The sequence below is a fragment of the Apis florea genome, unplaced genomic scaffold (assembly GCF_048593485.1).
Source record: "Apis florea isolate Af1SG1 unplaced genomic scaffold, ASM4859348v1 contig_3203_pilon, whole genome shotgun sequence".
In the NCBI taxonomy this organism is placed as follows: Eukaryota; Metazoa; Arthropoda; class Insecta; order Hymenoptera; family Apidae; genus Apis; species Apis florea.
This window is the reverse complement of record NW_028256723.1, coordinates 3864167-3882297: the sequence shown is the minus strand read 5'-3', so window position 1 is coordinate 3882297 and position 18131 is coordinate 3864167. Positions and strand designations below refer to the sequence as shown.

The following is an 18131-nucleotide window of genomic DNA, read 5'->3' as shown; positions in this document are numbered from 1 at the left end:
ACATTGCAATTATTAAAATTATACATATTATAATGTTGTTATAAAATTTACGAAATTTGCAACGTGTAAACTATAGAACATTTTTAAACAACACACAAAATTCTTTTCAATTATCGATATACGTCATAGTAAAGTACCAACTACAATTGACATCATTACGAAGCTTATTAACACACTATTTTCTTGTATAAATCCATTTTAAAATCATTAAAAAAAACAATTGAAAATACCAATTACAATGTTTTAAAAAGAAAACCAACTCTCAATACTACACAATCTATTTATTTCCAAACAAGCAATAACAGTTTACGAACATAACCTAACACACTTAATGGCGCCTAAATTATTTGTTTCCAAACAAGTTACAGCGATTCGCGTAACTCGAAGTCATCGAGGCCAGGATCGATCATCGATTCAGAAGATAACAGTGGACAACCCAGAGGTCGTCTCGAAGGAAACGTTAACCGCGATTTCCGTTGTCAGGATGCCCGAAATTGCCGATGCGTGAAACATTAAGCAAGAGTGTATCTTCTCGCCGTAAATCCGAACTCCACGGGAGGATCCCGTGCGAGGGCGTTCGTGTGCTAAATCTAACCTTTTACGATGCGATAGTTGCTGGTGGGTAAACATTGATCACATCGAGGACAAGAGGCGACTTTAAGGTAGAAACTTTACGTTTACGATAAAAAGCGATCGTTCTTCTTTTTCCTATCTTCGTGCGCTTATGTACATTAGACTTTTTTCCTTTTTTAAATCTTGATATGGACTAGATTCGTGCTACGTTATGCGGCTTGGTCGTCAAGGCGAACAAGGCGTACAATAATTAAGACAGACTCCAAGCAATAAATAATACGTGAGATTCGGGAGACGATGTTTCTATACAGGTGTCTTTTGAAAGATTTTTAGCAATTATTACGGAAGAGTGTGAGGTTCTGACACTATTTTCAAACGATTTGACCGAGCAAAGTGTGAACTGGTCCGTTTGAAATGAACGCTAGTGGTTTGAAAAGTATAGCTTTCTTTAAATTTCAAATCTCAGAAAACTATTTATGCAACGACGAAATTTAATCTTAATTGATTGAAAAGTTAAAAGAAAAAAATAACGTCTAGATACAAATATTGTTAAACTTAAATATAATACTAATAAAATCAGATTGTAACATTCAGGAGAGCGATAAATATTTAAATTTTATAATAATTCAGAAATTGAATTATATTGAATTTCATTCTTTCATCTTTAAAAACCATTAAACTAGAATCCATGCTCTCTAAGCACGATAATAAATTTATCAAGAATACAAAGAACTTCGCCAATTGTATCGCACATCATTTGGCAGCGTTCACTTCCGCCCAGCTTACCATCGACTTAAGGGAAGTGCAGGAATCGACATTATCGAGTGATAAAACGTTTCCATAAAATCTCCTCATAATTGAATCTTCAAATTCTTCAATTTTCCAAGGCATCAAACCCTTCGAATTCTTTCTGTAATACTTTTCGACTCACGTACAATTCCCTTCAGTTTTTACTATATAATACATACGTACATTTGGGTAATTTGACACTCCTTTTGCGGCACGTTTCTTCACGAACGAACGAACGGATATATATACAACAAGATACTTGGGGAGGGGGGAGGGGGGATTTTACTTCTACTTGGTGTACAAAGGAGACAAATAGAGAAACGAAACGGGAGAGAAAACACGAACGGATCCGTTTCTCCGGCAATATCGTGAAGAAGAAAATGGTGCGATGCCAGCCCCTAATTCTCAACTAGAAGGTCGGATAGAATTACGAAGATCGATCGACGGTTGTTTGGAAAGTGATGGAGCTTACCTGGAACAACGGTTTATCGGTGGACGGGGATGCCGGTATCTGAACGGTGTAGAACTTTTGCTCGAATTCGGGCCCGTGGTCGTTTATGTCCGCCACTGCGATCACGACACGGGTCGTCGAGGAGAGGGACGGCCATCCGTCGTCCCTGACCGTCACCTGAAAACGAAAATCAAATTTTTAAGAATCGAAGCGAAATGGAAATTTATTCTATGAAAAAATTTTGATATTCTTACGTTGATACTTTGGAAATTTATCGAAGAATATATTAGAGAATTATTCGCATGGATAATTTTTATCGTTTCCAACAAATGTGATCGACAATGAGAGATAGCAATCTTAAAGATTAACAAACCAATTTTCTCGAGTTAGGGCGAGGAGAAGTTTCGCTAATTACTCCTGTGAACATCTATTAGTGTGCTTTTGCAAGTCAACCGTTGCCAATCAGTGTCCAGAATCACTTCAGGAAGTTTGCACAAACTAATTCTACTAATCCCTAGATAGACAAGTTATCTTACTGTGATATATATATATTTGCTTCGGCTTGCACTTTTCCAGCACGTTTCCAAATTGACGCGTAAAATGTGCGTATAAAATAATACAAAAATACACATAACGTGTAATAAAATATTAAATTCTTTCGTGACTCTCGATAACGAGACACATCCCAAGTTAAATTTCACAACTCGATTGTAAATTCAAAATTACAATTTTTCTGAAATAAGCCCTGTCTCGTAAGAAATGAGATTTTTTTCAAATTGCTTCTTTTCTTTAATTCGCGATAATAACACGCGAGTTGAAAGAAAAATTCGTGTCTGGATCCCAACTTTATCACGAGATGGAATATTCCTACAGCAGAGTTTCAAATATCGCAATATCTCGAAACGTTCTCTGACAATATAACTTTCCCAGTATAGGCCGGCACGATTTTACCTTTTCTTTTATTCCACTTATCGCGGTCGTTACCCTCATTCTGCACACCTTCCACTTCCACTTCGCTGTTGGTACCGCGGAATCACGGCTTTTCATTCGCGAATATCGCGTGCGACGATCTGCACAATCGGCACGGCTGACCGGTTCCTTTCCACAATCGTAAATGCAAGGAACAAAATCTCTAGGAGAGAAACTTATTTCTTCAACATGGAAACATACTATCCTTCCTTCCAGGAAGATAAGCATTTCTGCAATTTCTGCCTTAGGCGTTGGTGCACATGGAAACGATTATCTGTTTCATTTCCAAAACTGAATCTCTCGATCGAGCGAATTTCGTACAATTATCTATCCTTTATGTTAGGCGAACATCGTTTTTTTTTCGATGATTTTCCATTTGCAAGATCACGTGTTTTTCTTTTTATCGTGAGAATTCTTCGATGGCTCTCAGTCACCATTCGGTTTGCAGCAATTCGAACGACGATATTTAATTATGTTTGATTTTTTAAAATATCGCTTTGTGAAGAGATTTTTAAGTAATCTTTGTAATCTTATAAAGCGTAGAATAATATACTGTCAAATGGTTAGATTTTTTATCTGAAATTAGATCGTGGATCTATATTTTCGACGTTGGTCCGAATTTGACAATCGTTTGATGATAGAAATATTATTTTCAAAATTTCAGAGTTTTGTAAGCATGAAATAGTGTAATTAAAATTAGTTCGAGTGAAGATGAGTTTGATTTTTCGTTATTAAATAACGAAATTATTCGTTTAAGAAATATAGAGAGAAAGAAAATAGTAATGAAAATTGAGATGCAGTAAGAGAAGATGAAAAATAAGAATAATTGGGATATTAGTTCAAGATGAGTTTTTCGTTATTAAATAACGAAATTATTTCATTAAGGATTTGACAATAGAGGGAAGGAAAAATAGTGATAAAAATAGGGATGTAATATAAGAAGATGAAAAATAAGAATAGTAAATGAGAGCACGTTATTTATATGGATTTTTAATATTCAATAAATTTTCTTTCTTTACATAATAAAGATAGATAAAATATTAAAATACAAATGTTTTATACGTTAGTTTGTGTGTGAATCATGTGAAATACAAAGAGTTAGGATAATCGAATTCAAATTTCTTATTTAATTTTTGAAAATAAGAATTACATTTCTCCAACAATTTATCCAAGGATTAAATCCACACAAACGTTTCTCCCTCGACATTCGACAACACCCACGGTTCAAATATATATATAAAAGTTGTAGCAGGAAATTTCGAAAATGTTCCGAGAACTCTTTACATCTCGAACCAATTCTTCGTCCACGGATTTCCACGGAAGCGGGGCCCGTTTTATTGTCGCGATTATTGGAAGTTGGCGCGAGAACGAGCCGGAAACGACGTAAAGAGCGCGAAACGGGCGAGAGAAGAAAACGAACCCGAGAGGACACCAGAATTCAGCGTAAAAGTTTTATCGAATTTGCCAAAATGCTCGATCGAAGAGCTGTCACAGACATTCCTATCGGACGGAGGATTTAATTATTTGCCCAGTTTTGCTTCGCTTTACATTTTCCGCGGTTTTCAACCGTTGTTGGCACCGTGAAAAAAATAGTTCAGACGTAGAAAATCTACGTTGGAACGTAGAAAAAATTTATGCCCTATCGGGAATTAGCAACCGATATTGGATTATATTGGTATATCGATTAACCAATATCGGTCGAAATGAAATTATCGCCCTATTTAATTAATGCAGTTTCGGTGGAGGCGAATTTAAACGTTGATACGAATTTTTCTATCGAAAGAGGATCATGCTGCTGTCGAGAGAGAATTTTATATAATGGATGCACCATTGTTCTATATAATAAATCGTATCGCATCCTATTAAAGACTTTAAAAATGAGAAAAATGTATGAAGAATTTATCAGATAGGGTGATGTCGATTGGAAATTATGATTTTTCAAATTGCCCAAATAGTTTCTTTCCATTCTTCCATCGCTTTAAAATTATGTCGTTCGCGATACGAAGCGATTTTTTTAAGCGAAATTATTCACACACCAGTCCAGCTTTATTCCCTCAGATCGATATTTAATTCCACACCCGTGGTGGAAGCAAGGAATGCACAAAGTCAGCTTGCAAGCTTGAACTCGAGACATCTAGAATCCCAGGCTTCTCCATTCGTCCCCCCTGTTCGATAATGCGAAAAGTGACTTTTATAAATCGGAAAAATTGCTATCTCCTTGTCGCGTCAAGAAAAAGTGGAAAAGAGATTTCATCCAAAAGTAAGTCGAAAAAATATCTGAACGCTTTCGAGAGATCGATTATTAAATTTCGAGAAAAATATTATTATACGACAAATAAATATAAAACGAATATGAGTATAGTCAAAGAAATCCAATCGATTCTATTTCTCAAGTGCACTTCACAAAACTTCACAATTGATTTTCTCGAAAAAAAATTCTCCCAATTATCCACTTCTCCACTTATTTTTCGTACCACCATTTCCATTACATTCTGTGTGATTTCTTCTTTCGCTTTGTTTTTGAAGTCGTTGGAGAGACTACGTTGGAAATAAAGGGAGAGATCTTTGTAAGCATAAATTGGTCAGAGGATCTCCCGGGGAAGTTCGCTTAATTCGGCGCAGAAGCCTCGAAAAATCCCCCAATTAGAATTAGAACGTTTCCCTGGACGTAACAATTTTCATTAATTTGGCTGGAAAGGACAGGATCCTTTTTTTTTTTTTCAGAAAACGAGTAAATATACTCGATATCGTGGCTACGCTCCTTCGAGGTTATCGAGGCTTATAATTAAAACAGTCTGAAGTGAAGTGTCTCTCAGGGAGGATGGGATTAAACTAAGTACAAGTGCAAAGAAAAATAACATAATTCTCTTATTATATAATTATAATCGTTAAATGTGAATTTTAACGATTTGCAACAGTCTGGCAGCTAAACTCAACATTTCTCGAATCAATAATATTCGTAAAATATCAATTTCCCCAACCATCATGGTCATTTCGACAAATGTTAAAAGAAGAAAATAGAAAGAATCTTCATCCACTTTCGAAAGTTTCCAGACTATTCCACTAAAAAACGAATAAGAAGTTGAACAAAACTCTCGACGTAGATGAAAACAATCGGACACGAGTCGAGCCAGTTCTGGCGTGAATCCGTCGATCACGAGGGGTTTGGCATCCGTATGGCAACACCTGCACCAAATTACCACGACTAGGAAACTCCCGTTTTATCCGGGGATAGGGTTCGATGTGGTTGCGATGTTGCCCTCGCAACGATACAGTTGATACGAGGGTCTCGTGTGTCCCGGAAACTCTAACCAACGGTGCTTCCATGCGCGCGCAGTTACGTAGCCTGTATACCGATGTGTACACCGTGCGTGACGGGGGTAGTTAAGTGTGAATTGGAACGAAATCCTCCACTAAATTTCAATGTACTGATTTAAGCAGCTCGTGTGTACCGGTGTTAATTCGTATATCCTTGTCCGCTCGAAACTTCACCATTTCACGAACTTATCGAGGAGTTAGATTTACATTGTCATCAAACATTTCCTAATATATTTCATCGCGAAACAAGCTGAAAGTAATCTAGTTGTAAGATATTTTACCGAGAATTAAAATTCAACGATATTCGAATCGATCGAAAGGTATCGAAATTGGCGTTAACGATGGAATGGAAGGAGTATCTTTCGTGATCCTCCTTCATATTCCCAAGCTGGTTTCGTTGTGTCGAGCATCGTGACGGAAGGTGGGACGTTTTAATATCGGCCACGATCTCCACGGGGCGGGACACGAATGGTGGGCAGCTTCTACGAAGGCAATTTGCGGGAGCAAATACCTACGCGAAATTCCACGTAGGGATCGTTAGTGTGCGATCCTACGTTCCACGACTGTTTTCCACGACCGATCCGCAGTTGCATTACACCCGTATCAGATGGTGTTGTAAGGGAGCCGCGTTACAGCCTGATCTTTTTCCTTACTTACTCCTTGTTATGCTCGCCACAAGATGGAGAGAATCCGCGCCAATTCCTGATAACGTTCGATAACATCGCAGCCGTGCTATTACCGATACGGTTAATTGCGCTCGCTATTCGGTATCGTTCGATTGGAAGATTATAAGAAGATTTGAATTGTGACGAAATTTTGTTTCGTTTCTCTTTTTCTCATTTAAAATCTTTGTATTTAAAATTTTACTCGTTAGTTATTGTAGCTATAAGTCGGAGTCGGAAATCGATCGATCAAATTGCAACGAATGATCCAACTGCTGGTGATAGGAGGCAAAACTTCTGATTCCACTTCTTTTCGACGTGTTCTGGTTAAAGGAATTTCACGATCTTCCACGTGATTGAGCAGTAACAAGTAGCAGCAGTGAATCAGCTTCTTCTCCTCCTGATTGAAATCCTTCTTCTCACGATCACGACAATTGTCTTTGGTGATTTCGTTAGTGGTTAGTTTAAAGTCTGTTGTTTGGTGGTAAAGGAAAGAATAAAGTATCGTGATAATAAACTTCGACTCGAGGAGGAATATCGTTTAACTGAAACACGGAATCGACATCACTTCTCGTTTCTCGAAACTGGTGAAATACGGGCGAAACGAGAAAGGATACGATTGCAACGGCCGTAATTTGGTATACCGTCGTGTTTTCTAGCTAACCTTTGACCTACGTGGATCGCTAAAACTGTTCGTCAACGAAACATTTCCTATTATTCACTTTAATGGAAGAGAAACTCTGTTGTCTTGTTTTTGGCCAGAATAAAGGAGCATGAAATGTAGTGGAACAAGATTCGAAAAGTAAATAATCCAGAGACAGGGGATCCTTTTGTTGAATTGCGGATGGAAGATGTTTAATGGAAATTGCGTAATTGTGAAACACGATCTGTAAGGATTTTCTCTTCATTATGAAATTATCTCTTCGAAACTCTTTCTTCCCAAGATTTATTTAAATTACATAATAATAATCTCGTAAAATTCAGTACAAACGAGAATATTATTCCTACATTTTTAATTAATTTAATCGCAATCTTATTAATTTTAATAATTAATCCTATATTAAAATTTACCTTGACAATTAATGGATACGAGAAAGTTTATCTTATTTAAGCACGTATTCCAATATCGAAATCCCGACAAACAAATAAGATAGCCTATAATAATATTTCGATCATACCTTATACGCTTATCGCTACCTTGCCTCGTATCGTCCCCTTAATTTCCTCGTGCACTTTGCGCCTCAACCTTGCACAAGCCCGGCCAATATACCACTCCACAATATATCCAGATACCGTGGAACTCGCCGCAGATAAGACTCCTTTGGAAGCAGGAACGTTCGAGCCGAGCAACCTGTCCGTAAAAGATGTGGAGGGTTCCACATACGTAAGAAAGCGGCACTCCGGGGGCGACAAGACTTATTCCAAGGACTGTATAAATCGTGAATGGCGCCCGGTAGGCGGCACTACCTGCGCTTTTCGAAATTGTCTTCTTCCACGACAAAAGCTTGTATTTTTACGATCCTTTTTTTTATCGACACGTGTTCGTGGATACTCGCGACTGTGCCCGTATAAACGTTATTCACGACGGGAAGAGACAGGAAATTCTGATTTTTATATATAGAGAAAACAAAAGCCAGGCGGCTTTCGGCGAGCTCTAATCGAATCGGAGAGGAGATATCGTGGATGGAGGAACAAGAATTCGTGATATTTTTAACTAGAAATAAAAAATTTTCCAGACGAAATTTTGAATGGCGGTAGATTGGAGACAATTTTTTTTTTCTCCCTATTGAGTTATAAGGATTTGATCCTCGCACGTTTAGTGATATTTAATATCCAAGACTCGTGTTTCGAAAGTATAAACGAATGATTATGTAAACAAGTATCGATAATAAGTATTAATCAGTTTGCAAGTTGTGCTTTGTAAGAATATTGATTCCTGAAAATTGATCGATAAGAGTATTACTAATAATGATACTAATAAAGCTCTTTGATTTCGCTATCATTTATTCGCATAAATAAATATTTATTTACGTTTGAACGAGTCTTTTGAATGAGGTTGACCGGTGAATAAAGTTCCACCGCAGATCTTTGTAACAACTTCCTTTGTAACTTATCAACGACGTATAAAAGCGACGTAATATGACGGCGAAAAGCAGTTTATTTAAAAGGTTTCTTGAACGCAATTGATTTTATTTCTGGATACTCCTTCAAATATGGAATAAAGAATCTTTCTTTTTATTTTTCTCTTTTCTTTTCCGAATTTTTCTTTCGACCGTTTTTTTTTTCTTTCTTTTTTTATTTTGACCAGCATCGTGCTCGCTCCAATTTACGAGGATCAGCCTTCCTTTGGTAAATTCAATTCTTGCCATTTTGCACGAGAAACATCAGCAAATGTTCGAATCTTGTGAAAAGTTTATGCTCGCTGCTCTTCTTTCCCATGGATTCATGGAAATCGCTTTGGAAATCTTATCACAATTTCATCAGAGGGCACGTTTTAAGGAGTTTATCCGTTGCACGACAGATTCTTTTATATTTTCCAACTTTCTTCAAATTTTTTGAAAAACACGCTCTCAACACGTTTATCGTTGTTATAGATAAATATTACGTTTATTATTGTTTTCAACTTTAAGAAATAGCACTTCGCTTCTTCAAATTTCACGAGGAAGATCGATGAAAAAAATCACAATTTATATTTTTTCAAAATATAACTTTATATTCTCTTCTCTTAAATTTCGAAACACGGTGCAAAAAAATTTAAATTTAAGTCCTCTGCTCCCTTCCAACGGTCGTATTTCACCAGGTATCGATTTCACGCGAGGAAATACAAACTGCTCTGCTGATAAACCAGAGCATAAAACGTTCGATTGGAACGAAGACGGTGAATCGCCATTGCTCGAGTCCTTTATCGTTTGATCCTTTGTTTTCCGATGGATCATTAATCGAGTATCGTTCGACCAAAGGAGAAAAGAAAAGAGAGCACGTAATTTCTGTTTTTCGAATCGAATTCCACCGCCGCCATATTTTCTGGGGGCAGAACGACTTAAACTTTTTAAATAATTCTTCGCGAAAAAGGGTAGAGTAATTCTAAACTTGAAACTTGAACGTTAAGCGAAGTTTCCAATGATTTCAACTTTAATTCAATCAATCCTTCCCTTATTTTTTCCCTTTTCATTTATTTCTCGTTAGGTTTTCTTGATTTCGCGGTTAAGAAAAAAAAAAAAAAAAAAGAAAAAATTCTTTCAACAACTCTATTCAACGAGATATCGTGTTTTTATTCCATTATGGATCCGGGCGGGGTCACGATATGAATTATTTTCACGGGTGGAGGCCCGAGAAAGAGCATCGAGAAGAGCGGCTGTCCGCGCGTACAAAATTTCCACGCACGGATTCGTTATAATTATTTATGGTATAATTCGAGGTTGTTCGGACTCGCATTCGCAACTCAAAGATTTAATCTCGTTAAGAATTTTTTTTAAACTTATTAATTTGACCAAAACTTGGAGAAGGTGTTTTCATTCCATTTCGTACAGCAAACTTCGATTTCCCTTTTTCCAAAGTTTCTTTTTAATAAAAAAATAATATCTTGATTTAGTAAATCAAATCGCTTTCATATCTTGATTCTCACTTTTCACGACAAAAATTGCCAAGACTAAAATTAATAGGAATATAAAATTCTTAATTAGAATTGCAAAAAAAAGAAAAGAACTTTTAACAATTTTTCATTTATTTATTAAAATTAAAAGAAACTATTAAGAGGGATGTTTTTAATCATGCTAAAATATGTCGCATATAGATTTTTAATAAAAATCACTTTGACATGTTGATAATTTTTATTATGAAAATTGCCAAGACTGAAATTTATAGAAAATACTTAGTCATCGAATTGGAATTGAAAAAAACAATTCAAAATTTTTCAGAAACGATTAAGAGGCGGCGATGTTTCTATCTCGACTATCTATTTTCCTCTTTTTTTTTTTAATAATCGTGTTAAAAAAACGTGTCGTGCATAAAATAATAATGCGAGATACGTAATGGTCGGCCAGATTCGATCATGGACAGGCTTTTGCCGACTATGAACTCGAAATAGGGTTAAGGGATTGGAAGGATACGTCTCGTTTAGCTCGCGGCTATGCATTGGAAAACGCTTAAGGTAGCACACAAGGCGGTTAAGTGGCTAGATAAACGTTATCCTTTTTGGGCAGCGTGTCTTTGGTTTCGAAACCGGCGAGCTTCTGCGTCAGACGTTTGAGAACGAATAATAAATATTTTACGGAAATTCGATACGATTCTACGGTTTCTTTTGGTTGAAGAATCGTCGTCGAGCGGATGTTGCTTCTCTTGTAACAAAAGAATCGTCATATTTTTATTTTCCCATCCCAACACGATTTCTGCAATTGTTCTTTTATCTTGCTGGATGAAATATATTCGTGGAAAGAATAAATATATATATATATATATAATTCATTCGAAAAATAATAATCCTGGTAAAGAATCGCTCTTTCGATATTATTCCACATCAAAACAAAAATTATTCGTAGCAAACAATACCTTTAAGAAATCGTTCAATTTTTAAAAAGTAAGAAAATTTATTATTTATCCTAAAAAACAGTATCCTCCATCAAATCGAAAAAGTCGAGAAATTCAACTTTCTTGATAAAAGAAGAAGAAAAAAGCCTTCGTAAAAATCCAAGTTATTCGTCATCGTGTACAAGAGGGAAGAAGATTTTTAGACAGAAATCGAAAGAGAGGAGGGAGGGGCAGGAAACATCTTGGCATCCGACTGTACAGTTTATCGAGAACGTCAAAAATAGCCGGGGGATATAGGAATTCCAGTTCGTCGCCGGTATTTCAGACGGGGAGGGAGCACCACGCTCGAGGGTAGCGACCGTCTGAAACTTCATCAACGTTGTTCCATTTTAAAAAAAAACCTCCCTCCCCCTCCTGGATATCGAGCTCTTGCAAAAAAAAAAAAAAGAAATTTTTTTCTTCACGTTGCTGTGCCAATCTGCGTGATTCCATTTTCGAGAAAGTTATGGATGGTTATTAATTACGATAAGCTGCTCGATCGATAGGAGGGCAAACTTGGAGAAAGAGGACGATTAAGAGAAATATCGGCCGTGGCGAGAGCCGCAGTCAGCGGGATTCCCTTCTCGTCCGCCCTTTCCGGCTGCTTCGAAATTATTAATGATCGCGATTAGTGGGGTGTTTCCTGTGATAACATCTTTCAACCCTCGTTGTTGCACGCTCTTGTACAGCACGTTCATGCTCGATACGAGGAAACGATAGTTTATCGGAATTAGAGGACAGGATGTTTGATCATTTCTTCGTTACGACGAATTATTAAGCGAAATAAAATATAATCCAGATGGAACGTTGTTTTACAAAACTATTTGCTATTTTTTCTTCTTCTTTCTTCCTTAGCGGAAGAGTACGAAGAATTTTAGAGATTTTTCTTTTTTTATCTATAAAAATTTTCCTCTTGACGTAATTTCCTTTTTACGAAGCTCTTCGTTTGCAGTTTCCCTCTCGTGTTTTCGCAATGTGATTTATGGCAGCACAAATAATTTCTTTCTTGCAAGAGATGTTTATCTTTCTCGTTAAATTTAGAATAAATAATAATTCAATGAGAAATAGCGACACGCTTGTTCGAAAATTCATCCACGAAACGAAAGAGAGCGGTAAGATTAGCGGGATATTCGATTTCGATACAAATTGTACGATTTTTTCGCGATCGAAAGTCTGGAGAAAGTGTATGCGCTAGAAAGACGACGAGAAAGGGCAAACGGTCGAAAATCGCGGATACGTCGCCCGCTTTAGAATTCGAGACAATGGCACGTATTCACGCATTCTCCCTTTGTGTCGGGGCCATTTTTCCACGGCTGTTTCCCCTCGATGCCAACGCTCGCGGCCAAAACGTTTTCCACCATCGAGATTTTGAATCCACCCCGATCCTGATTAGCTCCCCCTCCATCTTGCCACTTTCTTTCTTCTCCCCCACCATTTTCGAAATCCTTTCCTTTCCTCTTCTCTTTCTCGTTTTGTTGCAAACTTCACTTCGTGTTTCGATATCATTGTGAATCTTCTTCGTGGATGCTCGTTCAGCCATTTCCCCCTGTTTCCTCCGTGTAATTCTCTCTCTCGTGCCCCTTTCGTCCCACGCGAGGAAATCTTACCAATCATCTTTCGTTATCTTTCTAACCTTTTAATCCAGTATTAAATTTTATTTATAAAATTATTGTATCGCATACGATACGATTTATATTAAAACTGTGTTAAAATTGTGTTAATTGTTTTTTTTTTAGAGTTATACAATTATTAAGAGTCTCTCTCGCAATTTTTTCCAATCAACCGTCCGTCTTTTCGAGTTCAATTCAATTTATCCCGTAATAATTCTCCTCCTCACCTTGATCTCACTCTAGACTTGTTCTCGATAAGATTCGTTAAATTTTCTTCCCTTCATCTATCAAAACAACCCGTCCAATGATAACAAAAACTCCTCCTCCTCTCTCTCTATTCCATTCCATTCCCTTCTCCATCATCCAAAGGTGACATCGTCCGAGATCAAAGGGAAGAATTCGCTCGCGTCTTGTAACAACGGGGAAGAGGAGAAAAGAGCAACAAACGTGTTGTCGGTCCATCGATTCGCAGTTTCTCTCTTTCGAGGAGCGCCATTTCTCGTTCTACAGAAAGATACAACGAGACGAAAATCAAGGGAGCCGGATACATCCTCTGGCGATACACGAACAACCGAGCGGTTTCTCCAAAAAGGGAAAAAAGAGAGGGAAGAGAAAGAAAAAAAAATACGTACGCGCGTGTTGGAATGCGAACAACTGGTACTACAAGGTACTACTGAACAACAAGCCGGATACAACAACCGGAAAAAGACAACCCGGGTTAATTACACTTTATCACCGTGGACAAGACAACTTGGCTATAAAAGAGAGAGACGTCTTTCGTTTATGAGGATAAGGACGAAGCTGCGTCAGCAGCGCGATGAGAAAATCACCGTGCGGTGATTTTTAAACGAAGGATATTTTTTTTTTTTTTTTACGAAAGGAAAAAAATTCCGTCCGTTTCGCGCGGTTTCGATGGAAGTCGAAGCCAGTGGCGAGGTCGTAAAATCGGTCAGACGTTGAGGTATACGTGTCGACACAGCGATTCAAGTGAAATAAAGGGGAATAGGCGTACGATATAGGAAGACAACTGGGGATTCGTGTTTCTTTTTCTTTTTTTCTCTTTGCAAGTTATTATTTCGAGAAGAAAGGAATTCAGAGAATTTGGTCCTGTATGAAATTTAAGTAAAAATAAAACGTGGATAAATTGTTGGAAAATTTAATTATTAAAAAACGTATTGCTGTCAATTACTTTTATACGTGAATTCAACTTAAATTACAAGATTTATCTATGTTTAAATGAAGCAAAGTGACGAGCAAAATTCATTGTTCGAAACGTGATAACGATCACAAATATAGCGCCAAACGACGAAAGTTATAGGAAAAATAGATTCAATTCTAATACCTACATGAATGAATGTTATTCAAGCGTTTTAATAAATAATTTTTTGAACCAACTTTATTCGAGATTTTTAACCTAAATTACGCTTTCAACGAGTTAAAAAGATGTTTCACGGTAACAGGGAAGGCAAAAGGGGATTTCCGACCTATTTTCCACCACTTCAGACACATTTTATTGACAATCCTGACGCAGTAGCAGAAAATTTATAATTTGAATATTCAAAATCGTAAAAATTATTTTCATTTATAAAGTTTTATTATCACTATCTACAATACATGTCTACCTTATTCTTAACTATACAGGATACAAAAATTACATTTGTAAATCAAACTATCGTTACAATAATCATAATTAACTCACACGCGTGTTATGAATAATTCTATAAATAATAATAATTCTAAATTCTAAATGCATCGAAGTTCAGATACAGATTATTATTCCATCTGCTCACAATCGAATAATTACACGCCTTCCCCCAGATTTCTTCCAACGATAAATCTATCAGAAATGATCTTCAATTGACAACGATGTTTCCGCCGCGATTTCGAAAGAAACCAAGAAGCGGAGATTCGATGCTCAACTCTCCCTCGAAAAAATCGTCTCGAGTGTTCGCATCCTCCTCCTCCTCCTCCTTCCTTGTCAACGAGCGCAACAACACGTCCGCTCGAGAAAGCGGAGCTTTTCATTACGAGAAGATCGGAAATAAAGTCGGGTATCGTCTCGGGGGGAGAATGTCAATTAAGCGACCACTTCGAGTGTCCATGGCCGCGTGCGAAAACGGGTTTTTCGAGCAGAGTGGAAGGTGATGAAAAATGGAGGACGAGGAAAAGAAAGAAGGAGTGCAACCCTTGCTGAACGAGCCCTTTTCTTTCCTCGGCGATCGCCTCCCTTCTTCCTCTTCCCTTTTTGCCCCGATACGTGGCCTTAACCACGGAGAGAAGACGCTGAACACGCGCGATATTTTTCCGTGACCGGAAATTGGCGGCCATCGATGCGGCACGAAGGAGGTCGTGGGATTAACTCGCGCATGTAATACGAAAATCGTGGAAAATCGTGGGGACGAGGATTTCCTTTTTTTCAACCGAATTTTTTCAATGAAACGCAAGAATTTGACGAGCGAGGCAGCTAGGTTTTTCTGATTTATCGCAATATTGCAATTTATCGCTCTTACGAATTTATCACTTCAATTCACGAGATCCAAATTTTGCTTTTCTTTTACCAGCATCACGTATCGTATCGCTTCTTAACGCGTGTACAATTCTCGACGATCTCATTTCGGCCGATTAATATTGGAGATTGTTTCAAAATGCTTCCTGTTCGAGGAAAATAAGATTTTAACCGTTTGCACCTCGTGTTTATATTTAACAATCAAGTAATGTAATTATATTATACATATATTTATTAACGTAATGTGGCGAGTGCAAAGTGGAATTTTAAGAGAAATTTAATGGAACAAGCAGCGAAATATAAATGCAGAATTTGAAATTGATTAAAAATAGAAACAGAAAGGAGGGACAAGTACGAACCGCTCTGCATCTTTATACAATTTTAAATCTATAATTGTGCTAACATAGAAGAATGAATTTCCAATTAGAGGCTGTATATTCAGAATACTTAAAATTGACTTGGAAAATCTTGAGAATCGAGAACAACTGATTCAGAATCAGTGTTGATCCCTTCCCGTATTATCACGAGTCTGACCCAAACGTGAATAGTGGAATGAATTTTTTTTCAATCGAGACTCACTTCTTGCCACGAGAAAATCACGATTCTTATAATCTAATCCATTGCAAAATATCCCGCCTTGAGAAATATAATATATCCCAACTAAGTTTTATTTAGCAACATTTGTGCCCAGAAACTCGACCGAGTCACGTGATAACAGAGATAAAATTAATAGATAAAAACGGATGATTATAAATTCACGATATCGCAGACAGATCGAACATAAAAGAAAGGAATAAAGATAAGAATAAGAGGGAACGCGAGAAAATAATTCAGCGCGGTTAACCACGAAAGTTACCCCCAATAATCTTCGAATCACTTTGCCGCAACGCTGGTCGTTAATTATGCCGCTAATTGACCGAAGTAACGGCTACGTGAAAAACACACAGGTGGAAGGATGGAGGGAAATGGCGTCCTTATTAATGCACTCGCCTTTATACCGTTGGAGGAAGAGGTTCAGCCGTTGAAATATATATATATATATATACATATGTATGTCGCTGGAGAAAAGGACGAGACGAGGTGAAAAAGCGTGAAAAATCGCGGCTATTAATAAAGCCGCGGTAAAAAGCTTCGGCCGCGTTAAGCGGATAGCTTATGGCGCTTCCACCACGCAATATCCTCGGCTGCGAGTAATTTTCCAAGGAAGGCTACGTCCAGATAAATCTTCTTTGTCACGCGTATTTATTTACCGTGCCTTTCGATCGAGGAAAGCGTTCCGTGGAAAATGCAATTTCGAAATATCGTATTTCGATCATGGTAATTTTGTGGAAAGCGATTTCGATGATTGGATAGTTCGAAGTTTGACTACTTGTTAGTTTGATTTAGATTCGAAATGTTATTGGTATCGATAAATATTTACAAAAGATCAACGATCTTTTTTTCTTTTCCAAAGTATTCATCGTATCATCGTCGAAGTATGCAGTGAAAATTTTATAATAGTTGAAACTATATTTTGTTTGACAACTTTTTGACAAACGACGATCGTGAAAAAAAAAAAAAGGTTTATTCGAGTATAAAGGCAAAAAATAATCGAAAATTTTTTTAAAAACGCAATTTTCCTAAAGGATAGACTACAAATTCCCGTCCGCTGCCACGCAAATTTCGATGAAAAACGATCGATGAAAACTTTGGAAATTGAATGCAACCAGGTGGACCAGTGAACGCGTGACCGGCATAAAAGATTGTTTTCTATCACTTCGCAACCTAGTTGTTCGTAAACCGCTCGCATTCCCCTTTTACCACCTTCTCCAACCTGTTACTAAATTTCCCTTGTCCTACAACAACCAGACTCGTGGTAAGAAATTTGGGCCAAAAACTGCAAGCACGAGCCTGACTCGTGATAACGAAGGGCATAAAGATAAGCGATTATGCGATCTATATGGAACCATTTCACGAGAACCACGAGGATGAAAGCGTCTTATAATGTCCAAAATAAAATTCGACAGAGTTTTTTTGAAATTTCCAAAATTCAAAACGAATTTCAAGACATCCAAAGTACGATTCACGATTCATCCTAATCCTATGAATGAATGAACTTTCAACTTTCAAATTTTACAGCGAATCTTTAAGTAATAGAAATTAACTGTCTCCTAATATCTCGAAAAAAATGAAATCGATCGATTCCATCACCGATTATTACCGATTACACACAAAAACTTACTGTTACAACAATCTTCATTAACGTCGATACCTCGACAAAAGGTTTTCGATTATCACGCGACATATAACAACGTTCAAACACGTTTTCGCCTGCAGCAGCTCGGTTCTCGATCGAAAATATCGGGCTTCGATGAAATTCTCGGCACAGAGAGGGGGAAGGGGGGGGAGGGACGATATTCGTTCAATTAACGAAGAATTCGGTGCGCGAAAGGGGTCGGATGGGGTACGGTTCAGCCTCCTCTCGTGGCAGTCGATCATAAATTTCACCGGATTACGACGCGGGAGTGGGTGCTCGAAACTGTATCCGGCAGACACTCACGCCATCCCGGCTCACGATGGTAAGCAAGTTTCAAGCCTACTTCGAATACCTTTGCTCGAGTGTCTGCAAGTGTCTCGTGAATAAGATCGGCGAGGCGACGACCTCCGAAAAAGCTGCAGCCATTCGAATCCCCCTCGAACTCGTTCTC

At 37.6% G+C, this 18131-nt stretch overlaps 1 protein-coding gene across 8 annotated transcripts in view; it reads right to left on the bottom strand.

Annotated features, from left to right (window-relative positions):
• The window catches only part of kug (FAT atypical cadherin kugelei), a 493364-nt gene that overhangs the window by 26379 nt on the left and 448854 nt on the right, over positions 1-18131 (bottom strand). For all 8 annotated transcript variants that reach the window (XR_015292967.1, XM_086911134.1, XM_086911128.1 and 5 more), the window contains exon 7: positions 1835-1990. Coding sequence is in view for 7 of the 8 variants with exons in the window: in XM_086911134.1 (XP_086767260.1) it covers positions 1835-1990 (156 nt within the window). In the remaining variant the exon portion in view is untranslated. The remainder of the gene's footprint in view (positions 1-1834; positions 1991-18131) is intronic.